The 14,184-nt window shown below is 33.5% G+C and overlaps 1 protein-coding gene across 1 annotated transcript; it reads right to left on the bottom strand.

Annotated features, from left to right (window-relative positions):
- Positions 1-2,557: 2,557 nt before the first annotated feature.
- Positions 2,558-5,445, bottom strand: LOC139490702 (uncharacterized). The gene is made up of 3 exons (XM_071277629.1): positions 5,003-5,445; positions 4,208-4,270; positions 2,558-3,068 (listed from the first exon to the last, which is right to left on the bottom strand). The coding sequence occupies exons 1-3, from the start codon at positions 5,142-5,144 to the stop codon at positions 2,611-2,613; spliced, it is 663 nt and encodes a 220-aa protein (XP_071133730.1). The 5' UTR covers positions 5,145-5,445; the 3' UTR covers positions 2,558-2,610.
- Positions 5,446-14,184: the final 8,739 nt, after the last annotated feature.

Here is a 14,184-nt window from a genome sequence, read left to right as displayed (position 1 = left end):
TAAGTCTTAGTTACAACGCAAAACGAATAGCCAAAAAACATCAAGGCAGATTATACTATCGTGTACATATATCATTTCATGGCTTTTTTCAAATTTCTTAACATTAGTCTTTGTGATAGTTCAACAGTTTGTCAAAATGCAAATTCATAGTGAAATAAGTAAAAATTTTGAATACAGCAGGATAACTTTGAAAACGAAGATCATAAGACATTATAGTTTTTCTTGTATCCGGAGATGTCGAAAGTTGGTATTCTTTTTTTTTCTCTATATCTGGCTCAAAAGTTTTAAATGCTTCCATTTTTGGAATGATATCAAACGTATAAAGTACAAAATTAATATATAATAGAACAAAAAGATATGATGTATCCATTCATGACATCTTCTTGTTTTTAGTACTATCTTATTATGCATGAAATATTTGACACTCAGTCTGGACTTAGGCAAACGACAGTCAATTAATCAATCAATATGTTAATTACACAAAATATCACTACACAAACATTGAAATTAAGCAAAGACACGGCGCATGGATTGCTATTTTTAGCTCACCTGGCCCGAAGGGCCAAGTGAGCTTTTCTCATCACTTGGCGTCCGTCGTCCGTCGTCGTTAACTTTTACAAAAATCTTCTCCTCTGAAACTACTGGGCCAAATTGAACCAAACTTGGCCACAATCATCATTGGGGTATCTAGTTTAAAAAATGTGTGGCGTGACCCAGTCAACCAACCAAGATGGCCGCCACGGCTAAAAATAGAACATAGGGGTAAAATGCAGTTTTTGGCTTATAACTCAAAAACTAAAGCATTTAGAGCAAATCTGACATGGGGTAAAAATGTTTATAAGGTCAAGATCTATCTGCCCTGAAATTTTCAGATGAATCGGTCAACCTGTTGTTGGGTTGCTGCCCCTGAATTGGTAATTTTGAGGAAATTTGGCTGTTTTTTGTTATTATCTTGAATATAATTATAGATAGAGATAAACTGTAAACAGCAATAATGTTCAGCAAAGTTAGATTTACAAATAAGTCAACATGACCGAAATGGTCAGTTGACCCCTTTAGGAGTTATTTCCCTTTATAGTCAATTTTTAACCATTTTTCATAAATCTAAGTAATCTTTTAAAAAAATCTTCTCCTCTGAAACTACTGGGCCAAATTAATCCAAACTTGGCCACAATCATCCTTGGGGTATCTAGTTTAAAAAATGTGTGGCGTGACCCGGTCAACCAACCAAGATGGCCGCCATTGCTAAAAATAGAACATAGGGATAAAATGCAGTTTTTGGCTTATAACTCAAAAACCAAAGCATTTAGAGCAAATCTGACGGGGTAAAAATGTTAATCAGGTCAAGATCTATCTGCCCTGAATTTTTTCAGATGAATCGGTCAACCTGTTGTTGGGTTGCTGCCCCTGAATTGGTAATTTTGAGGAAATTTTACTGTTTTTGGTTATTATCTTGAATATTATTATAGATAGAGATAAACTGTAAAAAGCAATAATGTTCATCAAAGTAAGATTTACAAATAAGTCATCATGACCGAAATGGTCAGTTGACCCCTTTAGGAGTTATTTCCCTTTATAGTCAATTTTTAAATATTTTTCGTAAATCTTAGTTATCTTTTACAAAAATCTTCTCCTCTGAAACTACTGGGCCAAATTAATTAAAACTTGGCCACAATCATCTTTGAGGTACTTTGTTTGAAAAATGTGTCCGATGACCCAGCCATCCAACCAAGATGGCCACCACGGCTAAAAATAGAACAGGGGTAAAATGTAGTTTTTTGCTTATAACTCTGAAACCAAATCATTTAGAGGAAATCTGACAAGGAGTTAAATTGTTAATCAAGTCAATATATATCTGCCCTGAAATATTCAAATGAATTGGACAACCGGTTGTTGGGTTGCTGCCCTCCAATTGGTAATTTTTAAAGAAATTTTGCTGTTTTTGGTTATTATCTTGAATACTATTATAGATAGAGATAAACTGTAAACAGCGATAATGTTCATCAAAGTAAGATCTACAAATAAGTCAACATGACCTAAATGGTCAATTGACCCCTAAAAGGAGTTATTGCCCTTTATAGTCAATTTTTAACAATTTTCATTAATTTGGTAAATTTATGTAAAATATTTACCAAATATTTTTCTCTGTTACTAATGGGCAAAGTTCATTATAGATATAATTGTAAGAAGCAAGAACTTTCAGTAAAGTAAGAACTTCAAACACATCACCATCACCAAAATACAATTTTGTCATGAATCCATTTGTGTCCTTTGTTTAATATGCACATAGACCAAGGTGAGCGACACAGGCTCTTTAGAGCCTCTAGTTTATAAAAAGTACAACGACGCCTTCAATATAGACTCAAAAGGTAGTCTAGAAGTTAAATGAAAGTTCCAGACGGTACCTTACAATAGAACGGAAGTCTTTGTTAGATGCCAATCACGCTACATCTATGTATTGAAAAAATAAATTATATGGTCAATTACAAAAACAACTTATTATAGTATAGTTGTTAGATCATTGTCCTTCTCAACATTGTTCAATAAAACATGTATATTTATAGTATGTATAGTTTAATTGAACACTAGCATATTCCAATACAAACTCAATCAACGCGAACAAACCACGCATGTCAATAGTTTACCATTGATATAAGGTGGACACGGAAGTGAACCACACATTCCTTTAGTAAAATACCAAACTGCATTGTCATTATTTGTAGTCCCATAGTGCTCCCATTCGTTGTCTACACACACGTATTCAGTACTCATTCTGTTCTTGTACAGTGATGACTCTGACATCAGATATCCCCAGTATTCAACGGTCCAATCCTTAGGGCATGTTTTCCGCCCAGGAATCATCACCAATGAGAACCGGAATAAAAGTCGACAAACAGAACAAGGAACTTCTAAACTATCTGCTACATCGGGAGCATCTATTTCCACTCCATACAGCTCACTTATAGTACCTCTTGGACTTTGTAGATCTCCCCATTCTGGAGTTTTCGTTAGACACAAGTAGTTTGCGCCTGAACCATATTTATTCCATTTCTTCCCTGCTGAGTAACCTACAGGTACAAATAAGATACTGTAAACTACTTTCACCTGACTTAACTTTGGACTATTATTGTAATTTTATCATGTTTTGAAAATTTTGCATTTCATTTGGACATGTTAAACTGTCACATTGCGCATTTAGATTTATGATGTTCGATCATCGGGATCGTGAGGACACATTTCATTTATTTTTTTTATTGGAATATATGCACTGAGTCTGATTTTAGGAACGATTTGATTAATGAAAACTGTGAATGCTTTCAGTGTGATTAGTATATATGTTACATTGTGTAAAGGAGAAGACTTCATACGTTGGTAAAACTTGTGTCAAATCTTATTTGCCTTTTTCAGCAAAATAAATTATATACTTGTAGACCAAACCTATACACTTGAAAATGCATCAGGTTATTTGTCTTATCTAATATAGGGAAACTGCATGGGTTTCAGTCAGTAGTTTTATTGTAAAGAAACATACCCCTTGACATAATTACTATGGTATAAAGTTCAATCACAGCTCCTTAAAAAGGAAATGTAATGTTAACCAATGAAATAATGAAAGGCGCTATAAGGACTCGGAAGTCATTAAGAAATTAGAATTAAGTTTACGTGGTTTCATTTAATACGTTTAAACTCAGGGAAATAATATATCTCCAGTATGCATAGGGAATTTCAAATCATTGAACACCTAAGCTTGTTTTCACTTTGTCCAACTTATTTCTTTTGGAAAACTGAGTAGCAGCTTTAAGCTTTATTCAGAGTCGGCAAGGTATACACACAGAGACAACATATGAGTTTTTAACCGACACAGTAGTACACTTAAAACCGTCCAAATTGTCACGTAGGAGCATGTCACCTTTGAGCGCATGATATAAATTAACACTATCGGATATTTTCTGTTTTTCCATCAAGCACGTCCACGCAGTTCGTGGAAATGGCAAGGTTGGTCAATGACGAGTGTTGGCTATTAACTACATAATGAGCTAACACGTAAGAATCCAATTAAAAATGCAAGCTGAGTCTTCTAAAAAAAATGTAACATATAGTACTCTGAAATTTTATAAAACGTGTAGCATTAATTCGTTTCACCACTTGAATTCACGCATTAACGCAACACGGAGCAAGGTTAAACTATGTAGTTAAAACAACTTACCATCGTAAACCAATTCTGTGTCATTCCTGCAAATTGTCCTTCCCCATCTTATGTATGTCGGACCTAGAACCACATAGAAAATATATACAATATTATAATTGAAGTCAAATGTATATTGAAACGATGAAAGTGTATTGTATATTAGGCTCCGATCTTTCGTGATTTAACCTGAACGCCTAACTTGAATGGTTGTTCCTTGACTTCTTCCATCCACCACTTATACCCCTACTTTGTAGTATCCGATTGGCTGTGCAGGATGCTTAAATACGTGCCACTGGTACGGTCGGAATGAGGACGGATAATTCAACAACTTTATGAAGGGAGGGTGCTACGATCTTGAAGGTAAATATACCTTGCTGCAACAACTCATTTATGGTTCCATATGTGGTCTGTGGCAAGGTAAATTCCAATCCCTACCCAACATACCAGTGACCATTTTGCCGTTTCCAGCTTTTATCACAGTCGAATCAGTGCGCAGAATCAATTTATTGAATCTATGAATAAGTTGTTCTCGTTCTAAATATGCATTTTCCCACCGAACATTAAGAAATGTTTAAAGCAATCCTTCCTTTATCATGGTTGTATACATGTATGTGCTGGTGTGTTATCCAGGGAATAATTGGTATGTGTTTTGTCGTAATTTTATTGATATATCTATGCTTCTTTTGTTTGTTTAATTTGTTTGGTTTTTTTTTTTGCATCGTGAAATTGATATTTTAATTGAATTCTACTTTAAATTTTTGTGAAATTCATTTAATTGATTTCACTTCTCGTAAAAAATGACAATGAGCTTACCGCCAATTGTTCTGGTCAAAGAAGTATCTCGGGTTGTATCGTGTGTCGTACTATCAAATCCAGTATCTACTTCACTTTCCGAGGTAGACTCTTTAGGTCTGTCTGAATTATCAGGCGACTCCTGGTTGATAGCTACCATCATCTGTCTCAGTTGAGTATCAGTCAACGTAGTACCATGACATCTCCCAGAATAGTATATGACTATGCCTATTGCTAAGAAGAAGACCAATATTATTAATATTCCAACACTAATACCAATGCATAGTAACTTTTCCACAGGTTTTCGTTTGAAGAAATGCTGTACCAAACTTCATCTTATTTATTTTCTCTTCGTTTGTTTTGATAAGTTGTAAATTGCAGCCTTCTTGCTGAGTGTTATGTAAAATATTATATGCCATAGTTGAGAAGTGAAAATTATAACTAGTTTACTGCATGTTTTACTAGTAACCAGAGTATGTAAATTGTGTCTTCCTGTTTACTTTGATGCTAATATCATATTGTCTGAGTGGTACTTAAATCAACAATTCAAAATTTGTAGTAATTATACTGTATTGAAAATAACATACTGCTCATATTCGTAAAAAAAAAATGAAATGCAATGATTTTTTTTCAATATTACAAGAGAAATACCATCGTAACATTAATACTACTATTTAAGCATTTCTATATATCTTACACATATATGTACTGTTAAGTGCAAATCAAAGTACTGAAGTACTGAACATCGGATGATCGCAAGTTCTTGTGAATGGTCAAAAGCACTTGTTTCAGAAAAAAACCCATCTATATACCTGAAACTGAGGGTAATGTACAGAGATATATATTTTTTCCTGAGACAAGTTCGTGTGCGGATGATGAATAAATGACAGGAAATTCAACCTCTACGTAATAACTGTTATATTGTAGTGATATAAATCAGTATATTATTAATCATTTTCTAGTGCTTTTCATTCAAAAACAAATGTATAGGCAAACAAAAACAAAAACCAACATTACACAGATAACTGATCAGGGAGCAACAGGAACCCCACAAACACTTTGGGATGAAAATTAATCAGCTCTTACGTACAGATAAGCAATTCCAACTATTGGCACCCTTTGTGCTGTTAAGGGCAAGCCACATTTTGGTGATAAGTCACATTCCCTAACACCACAATCGTTTAAAAATGGGCCATCAATTGGAGCTCCGACGAGAGGAATTTATCTTGTATCTTTGACACAGATATTCCATATCGGTAAATCAAATTATGAGAAACGGTCTGTAAAACATTCGAAGGCATGATTTCAACTTTAACGAATACCACTTAAAATATGTTGTTCAATTTACCGTTTCAGAATCTAAAACATTATGTGCAATATTTCCAAAAGCGTACACGAAACTTTATTCTTATCATTATGTACAAAGAGTTAGATAACCCAAAGTCCGTTAAATTCTGAGGGGCGAATTGATTCTGAGTTATCAGCAAACATGTTACAACTTGGAGAAAGCAACTCGCTCGCTCGCTCAAAATGCTCTGCTGTCAATATATATATACTAGTATAAATTTTATATACCGGTATGTTTCGGAGTTTAGAGTGAAGTCCATTTCATTGAACCAGTATACTAGTAAATTATTGTTCAGCGGCCAGCTGTATATCGCCCTTGCTTTTGGATTTTCTGGCTGCACTGAAGATCATTGGGTTGTTTTCTGCTCTTTAATAGGATTGTGGTCTCTTTGATGCATTCCCCGTTCAATTCTACGTTTTAAGTTAAACCTTCCAATTGATATTTTATAGTGTGTCTTTCTGTGTTGTGATGTTATACTATTGTTTCAGAAAAGGGAGACGGTTTGATACCATTAAAACGTTTAATCCCGCTTCAAATGTTTGCACCTCTCCTAAGTTAGGAATCTGATGTACAGTGGTTGGCGTCTGTTTATGTAGTTCAGGTGTCCTCGTTTTTCGTTGTTATACACGTTGTTTTATTCCGTTTGAATGGTTTTACACTAGTTATTTCGGGGCTCTTTATAGCTTGCTGTTCGGTGTGAGCCAAGGCTCCATGTTCAAGGTCGTACCTTGACCTATAATGGTTTACTTTTATAAATTGTTACTTGGATGGAAAGTTGTCTCATTGGCACTCATACCATATCTTCTTATATCTCTAAAACATTTCTTTTCCAATAAAGTTTTTCTCGGCAGCACTTTGCATTGATATATTCGATTTACACAGAAAATGTAACTAAGTGGAAAACTGACTCCATAATCTGTTGTTCTTTTTTTGACGTTTTAAACGATCAGTTTGGATTAGTAAGAGAAATCTCTGGTTTTAGGGTTGAGATGGTTATAAAATTTCTTTTCTTTGTTCGTCGTAGTCCTCTGTCTTTTGATTGGATGATTGTTACATCGTTCGATGCTTACTATTCCATGAGATAATTCAGTAGACTGTAGATGTTTAGTGTGGTGGTACTTGAGTTATTTTAGAAATATTTTTGCGCTATACTTCGAGGTCGTATGCTGTCCTTGGTCCTTTGTTTTGTGTAGTTATTCCATATAGTTGCCTGTTGTTTCTAATATGGAAATAGGCAGATGTGATATATGATTGCCAATGTGACAACTCTACACCAAAGTTCAAATGAAATTGGTGCGAGTAATGATAGTATACCATAAAGCCTTCAATAATGAGAAAAACTCATACCATACATCAAGGATTTGTATAGTAAGATTTGAGTTGATTACAACAAAAATGGTGTTCTGGAGCGAAAATGGAGGTGGCGTGGGAAAAATGAATAAAGTTCTTCAATTGGTGTAGATTAATGTTCAAACATGTTTTTGAAATAGTTTAACATCAATTTTAACTAGCCATGTTCCATAGAAAACTCTATAGATTTGCCTTTGCCGATGTGGAAAGGGACAATGCATGGATGGTGTACAACTGTACAAATGAATGTACATTTTTACTGACATCAAAATAATACACCAACACAGCTCATCTACTTTAATGCCTTTAATGATGTATAGGTAGTGCTGTTTTTGTCTTCATTATAAATCACTACCCCCCTTTATTATGCATGTTATTATTATTGACCCCCTTCTCTATCTGGCATTTTGCTAGACTAAATAATGTTTTCCTGCAACAACTTCAAATCAAACAATGAAAGATGTTTTCCTGCAACGGTGTCAAAGCAAAAATCAAAATAGCCTTGCAAGATTTTTTCCTGCAACGGCGTCAAAGCAAATAATTAAAATAGCAAAACGTCATAATTTTTTTAAACCTGTGCATTACAAATGTACCTGAGCTTTATCTTTTGTAGACCGAACTGCTCATAACTATACTTCAGTCAAGTCCAGTAAGAGTTTTATATATACAATATATAAAGGATATTCTGTTATCCAAAATATCTGACATTTATTCCTTTTATTGTTATTTTGGATTTTGTTTTGTTTGCGACATCTTTTGATCCTACAATATTGCAATTTTTTTTATTTTAAAACAATAGAAACCTTGCTACTAATATAAATTATTCCTAAATTTGCATAAACCCATAGAAATCTAACATAAATTTTGCAAATATAATTGTTAGAGCAAAGATCTTGAGTTAGTATTGCTATTGTTAAGGACATGTTTGATATTGGAATTGTTTAAGCCATATGCTATTGTATTATTATATTGATAAACTATCAAAAATTGGTATACAAGGTAAATTTTTAATGGTTATCAAAGCAATGTATTCTAATGTCACTTCTTGTGTAAGTGTTGATGGGTTCAACTCTGATTATTTTACTAATGAAGTAGGTTTGATGCAAGGTGAAGTATTATCACCGATATTTTTTTCTATGTATGTCAATGATTGTGAAATGGCTTTTATAAATAGTGACTCTATTCCTTATGAGATGAAGGAACTAAATTTATTTTTACTAATGTACGCTGACGATATGGTTTTTTTTTTTCAGAAACTGTATCTGGATTACAAACATTACTTGATACTTTTTATGATTATACCTCCAAATGGTCACTTAGTGTGAATATAGCAAAAACGAAAATTGTTGTTTTTAGAAAGGGTGGGAAAATACATGACAATGAGAAATGGTATTATAATAACCAGGAAATAGAAGTTGTAGATAAGTTTAGTTATCTTGGTATTTTGTTAAATTTCAATGGTAAATATAATGTGTTACAGCAGAAACTCTCAGAACAGGGTAGAAAAGCTGTGTTTGCCTTCAGGAGAAATGTAAAAGATATATATTTGAATTTTGTAACTTTACTTTCGCTTTTTGATACTTATATAAACAGTGTACTTTGTTATGGTTGTGAAATTTGAGGTACTCACAAGGCACCAGCTATAGAAAGGATACATCTGGGCTATTGTAAAAATATTATGAAAGTAAAAAGCTCTACTAGTAATGTCATGGTGTACTACGAGCTAGGTAGATTGCCATTATTGCGCACCAGAAAATGTCGAATTTTTAAATACTAGTTTAAGCTGTTATGTACTACAAACTGTATTTTGAAAAACTGTTACTGTTTTTTATATGACGATTTACAAAAATGTCCAAATAATAAGACAAATTGGTTGTATTTTATTAAAAATGAGTTGCTCAGTATAGGTTTAGGTGATATTTGGTATAATCAAGGTTTATTTTTAGATAGTAAGCTCTCCAGTAGTTTTACTTGATAATTAAACAACGCCTGTTTGATTGTCTGAAGCAAGATTTTGACAGCCAAATGAATAATTTAGTTAAATGTACAAGTTATAGATATATGGTTCAAAATTTTTGTTTACAAAATTATTTATGTACACCAATACCAGTTATTTATAAGATATGTATTACCAAAATAAGACTTAGCAGTCATGATTTAGCTATTATAGAATGTGGTCGCTATTCTGCAATTCCAAGAAGTAATAGACTATGTAGTTTTTGTAAAAATGACATTGAAGATGAGATGCATTTTATTTTAAAATGTCCTACTTATCAAGGTCTTAGATCTTATTTTATAAAACCATATTATTGGAGAAAACCTTCTATGTATAAATATATACAATTAATGAGTTATTATATCTTAGAGAATTATTTAATTTGGGTAAATTTATATTTCGTGCACAAAAATTAAGATCTAACATGATGTAATATGTTTAACACATTTCCTTCTGCTATCTATGTATACTTTGTGTAGTTTATATGTTGTATGCCTATAGTTGTTATGACTTTGGTAAATAAAGATATATAGGAAGAATATTATTGCCACATGTAACTATATTACACCTTTTTTTCAGTATTTTCCAAAATGCTCAAACTGGTGAATGCTAAGAAGAAAAGTCTAGGCACAAGGATTCAAGTCCCCAAAAAAGTCTAAGCAGTTGTGTGCCAACAGCAGTTGACCATTCATGCACTAATCATTTGGACTTATATATATATATGGCATGCCTTCAAATAGAAATAGAAATACAAGTGTATCGGTACAACTGAATGCCACTTTTGACCAGAATGTTCCTCTGAATATCATTTGTGGAGGATATACCAACAATGTTTCATGGGATCATTAACATTCAATCTCTTATACCAACACGTGAAATCTACGCTTTGTGTGTAGGGAACTTTGAAAGTGACTTGATAGATGATCATGTGATACCTGGGTTAAATTGTATTATTTCTATATTTTAACATAAAAAAAAAAAATCTTTGAAAATATTTTTTTAAATTCTATTACATGCCAGATTTATTTAATACTTCAAATCTGCTTGGTGTTGAGTGTACTATGTATATTGACGATGTACATGTTTGTGTATATATAGTAAAATAAGCAAGGAGACATGGGATATGATTGAAATAAGACAACTATCCATCCAATATCAAATGAAGATTTTAAAAACTAGTAGTCTACATGTACAATGATTGAATTAATGAATGTATGTCAACCACCATCAACAAAACCCATGCAGCATAGCAGGTCGTTAAATATTATCACATGAAACCAACAGCCCATACATAATACATGCACAAAAAAATAGTTTTTGTACCAAATTTAAAATTAAGACATAACAGTAAAGAGATGCGGGATCTGGTATGATTGCCAATCGAATGAGACAGCTCAGTTCACCAAAGAAACAAATGAGGTTGATGTAAGCAATTATTTAATCTATAAAAATCGTTTTACATGTATATTCGTAACTGTGAGCTATAAAGTCAATACATGTACAAGGCAAAATTGTACAAAAAGTATCTTCTGTTAGACAATAACCATTTTATAGTTATCATGTACATGTTAACAAAGTCATTTATTGTAAAAATAGTTTTCATACCAAATTGAAGTTAAGACCTAAGAGTAAAGAGATGTGGTATGATTGTCAATCGAATGAGACAGTTCAGTTTACCAAAGATCAAACGATGTTGAAGTACCGGTAAGCAATTATTCAATCTATCCTTGATAGACAAAAGTCAGTGTTGTACATGTATATTAGTAATTGTGCGCTATAAAGTCAATACAAGGCAAAATTGTACAAAAAGTATCTTCTGTTAGACAATAAACATTTTAGTTATGTTTACAAAGACATTTATTGATAAATATCTATAGACGCTACAGTCTAGACCTAGAAAGCATGAAAGTTACAGACAGAAAAGTATTGATTTTGATTAATACTGGATGTAAACTGCTGTTACGTACCCAGAGGCGGATTTAGGGGGTCCGGCCCCCCCTTTTCAGAAAAAAATTGGTTGCTTAATATAGGGAATCACTGAAGCGTGACTTAGGCAGTCAGTGGGCCCCCATTTATGTAAATTTCTAGATCCGCCAGTGGTACCTCATATGACAGTGTACCAATGTACAATCAGAAAAAGATAGTCTTCTTTGATATATGACAAGTCACTCTTTAAAAGTTTTCAAGTTAATTTCTGTATTATACATAACCAGGAATAATTTCATGACTGACTACTTGAGAGGCCGTACATGTATGACAGAGAGCTGACACTATAAAGTTGCCCTATTAACTCATGCACAAATTGATGAAAGTGCTCTGATGAGAAACAAAAGTGCATTTAAAGATGTAATGTTATTAGTACAATTTAAAAAAATTGCTTGCATTGATAATTTATAACACACTGGCTAACGTTTCTTTTATGCCTATATGTTTATGATGATTGGAACCGGCTACAGTAAAATGCAGAGGCAGTTTAATAGGGTTTACCAGTGGGCTCCCTCTTCAACAGTACTTGTTTCAAACTTATGATAATGATTAGCCACTGACATATGTGTAAAACGCAATCCAGTAATTCGTCCTGAAATGTGTGGTCAGTTCTTTTTTGCCACAAAAATTGTTTTGCACCTGTTTCCCGAGATTGATGGTTTCCGAAGATGCAAATTCGCATGTATAGCTATAATGACATAATTTACAAGAAAAAGAATTTTTTTAAATTTCTGAACTGAAAATAAAAAATTACAGAAGTTAACATACAAACACACTGTCGTTATACATGCACCTTCCATCAAATAAAACAGTTAAATTATGCTTTTTCGTCAATTGAAACTTGAGTGAAAATCAATAATAATTACATTTTAAAAGAATGAATAAAGTCCTTAATGCCCGCGTCACACTGTCTCGATTTTTACGCCGATGGCAACACGATAATGGAAATTGTCAAAATCGGGACTGATCGTATCCAGATCGGGCTATTCGTAGTGCCATCTTTAACCATCGTAGAACCATCGGCCACTTTTTCTAGCCTTCGGGGACAACTTCGGGAAGGGTTCTAAATTTTTTAACATGTTAAAAAATCCCCGAAGGTGCGTCCGATGTTGAGGGTTCGTATTGAGTTCGTATCACCATCCTCACCATCGTAATGTCACCGGGAATGCATCTTTGCACATCGTATTGCATTCGTGTTTCCATCGTTTCCATCGGGCAGTTTTGACATTACGATGACTACACGAATGAATCACGAAGATACCCGAAGGTCTTACGATGGCAACACGACTTCGTGAAATCCTCGTAATCCCGTCGTGTTGCCATCGAATAAAAGTACGAAGGCGACAAGATGGAACTACGACGGCAATAGATCCAGCTAAATGTAAGTTAATTTTCGCGCTAAAATACATTTGAAGTGCCATGCGCGATATGCACTGGTCAGTCTAATACGACAGTTAAAAAGACTTTCACAAAACATGGAGCTCATATCATATGATTCTATGAGAACAAGAGAGGCGAAAGCAATGTTTCTATCAATTCAAATGGAACAAGAAGAGCAGCTATTACAGGCTCAGGATTTACTTTTACAAGTAAAATATTATTTTTGTCAATTTTTCATATCAAGTAACATAATGAAAATCATAAACGCGCCTCGTACACCAACACTGCAGGTACACGTATATAGGGAAACCAACTTTTTCTTCATTATTCTGATTTTTTATGTATCGTCTGATTTGTTGTCGCATGAATGTTTACTCCATAACTATTTTGTTTTTTATATGTCATATTTTGCCGCATTTGTTGCTTTCCCCACATCCTTCCTTTTGTCTATTATATTGTTATGATATCCTCCTGGAAAGAGCTCTTTGTGAATAAAAGGGATCAACGAACCCATTACCTTACCTTTAAGATAGATCAGTAAACATGGGCATAATTATGGGTGATTATTCAGACTAGTGCACACATTTTACAGTTCAAACAAGGCAATGCCGAGCGTGGCATCCACTCGTATGTAACATATTGGGGACAAATATGGACACTATATGTGTATATGACACATGCAGAAAATGGTAAATTGAATATACATATTTGATACATAAACTCTTTTTAGAAATCAACCAAAGCATTCAGTAACTGGAAAAACCTTTAATATTGTCTTTAGAACCAGCAGGTAAAAAAATGAGCAACCAATTTCCTGTGTATTATGCTATTTCAAGGAGAAAACACAAGTACATCTGCATGACCTTGACCTTTGACCTTGAACGTTAAAAATGTCAGATCATTACAAGGAGGAACAATATACCAAATGTGGTTAAAATCTTTTGAAGCATATTGGTTTTAGAGTGTCCACAAGGGTGATATTGCCTTGTATTACAATTTGCCACTATGACCCTGAACTTTGAACTTTAAAGTCAAAAGCGCTTAAGATATTCTTAACGAGTAACACCATACCAAGTTTTGAGCATTTTGGTTTTAGAGTGTCTATAACAATTTTATCTACACGCAACTTACATGTAGTAGGCG

Source organism: Mytilus edulis, chromosome 10, assembly GCF_963676685.1.
Source record: "Mytilus edulis chromosome 10, xbMytEdul2.2, whole genome shotgun sequence".
NCBI lineage: Eukaryota > Metazoa > Mollusca > Bivalvia > Mytilida > Mytilidae > Mytilus > Mytilus edulis.
This window is presented reverse-complemented; position numbering and strand designations above follow the sequence as displayed.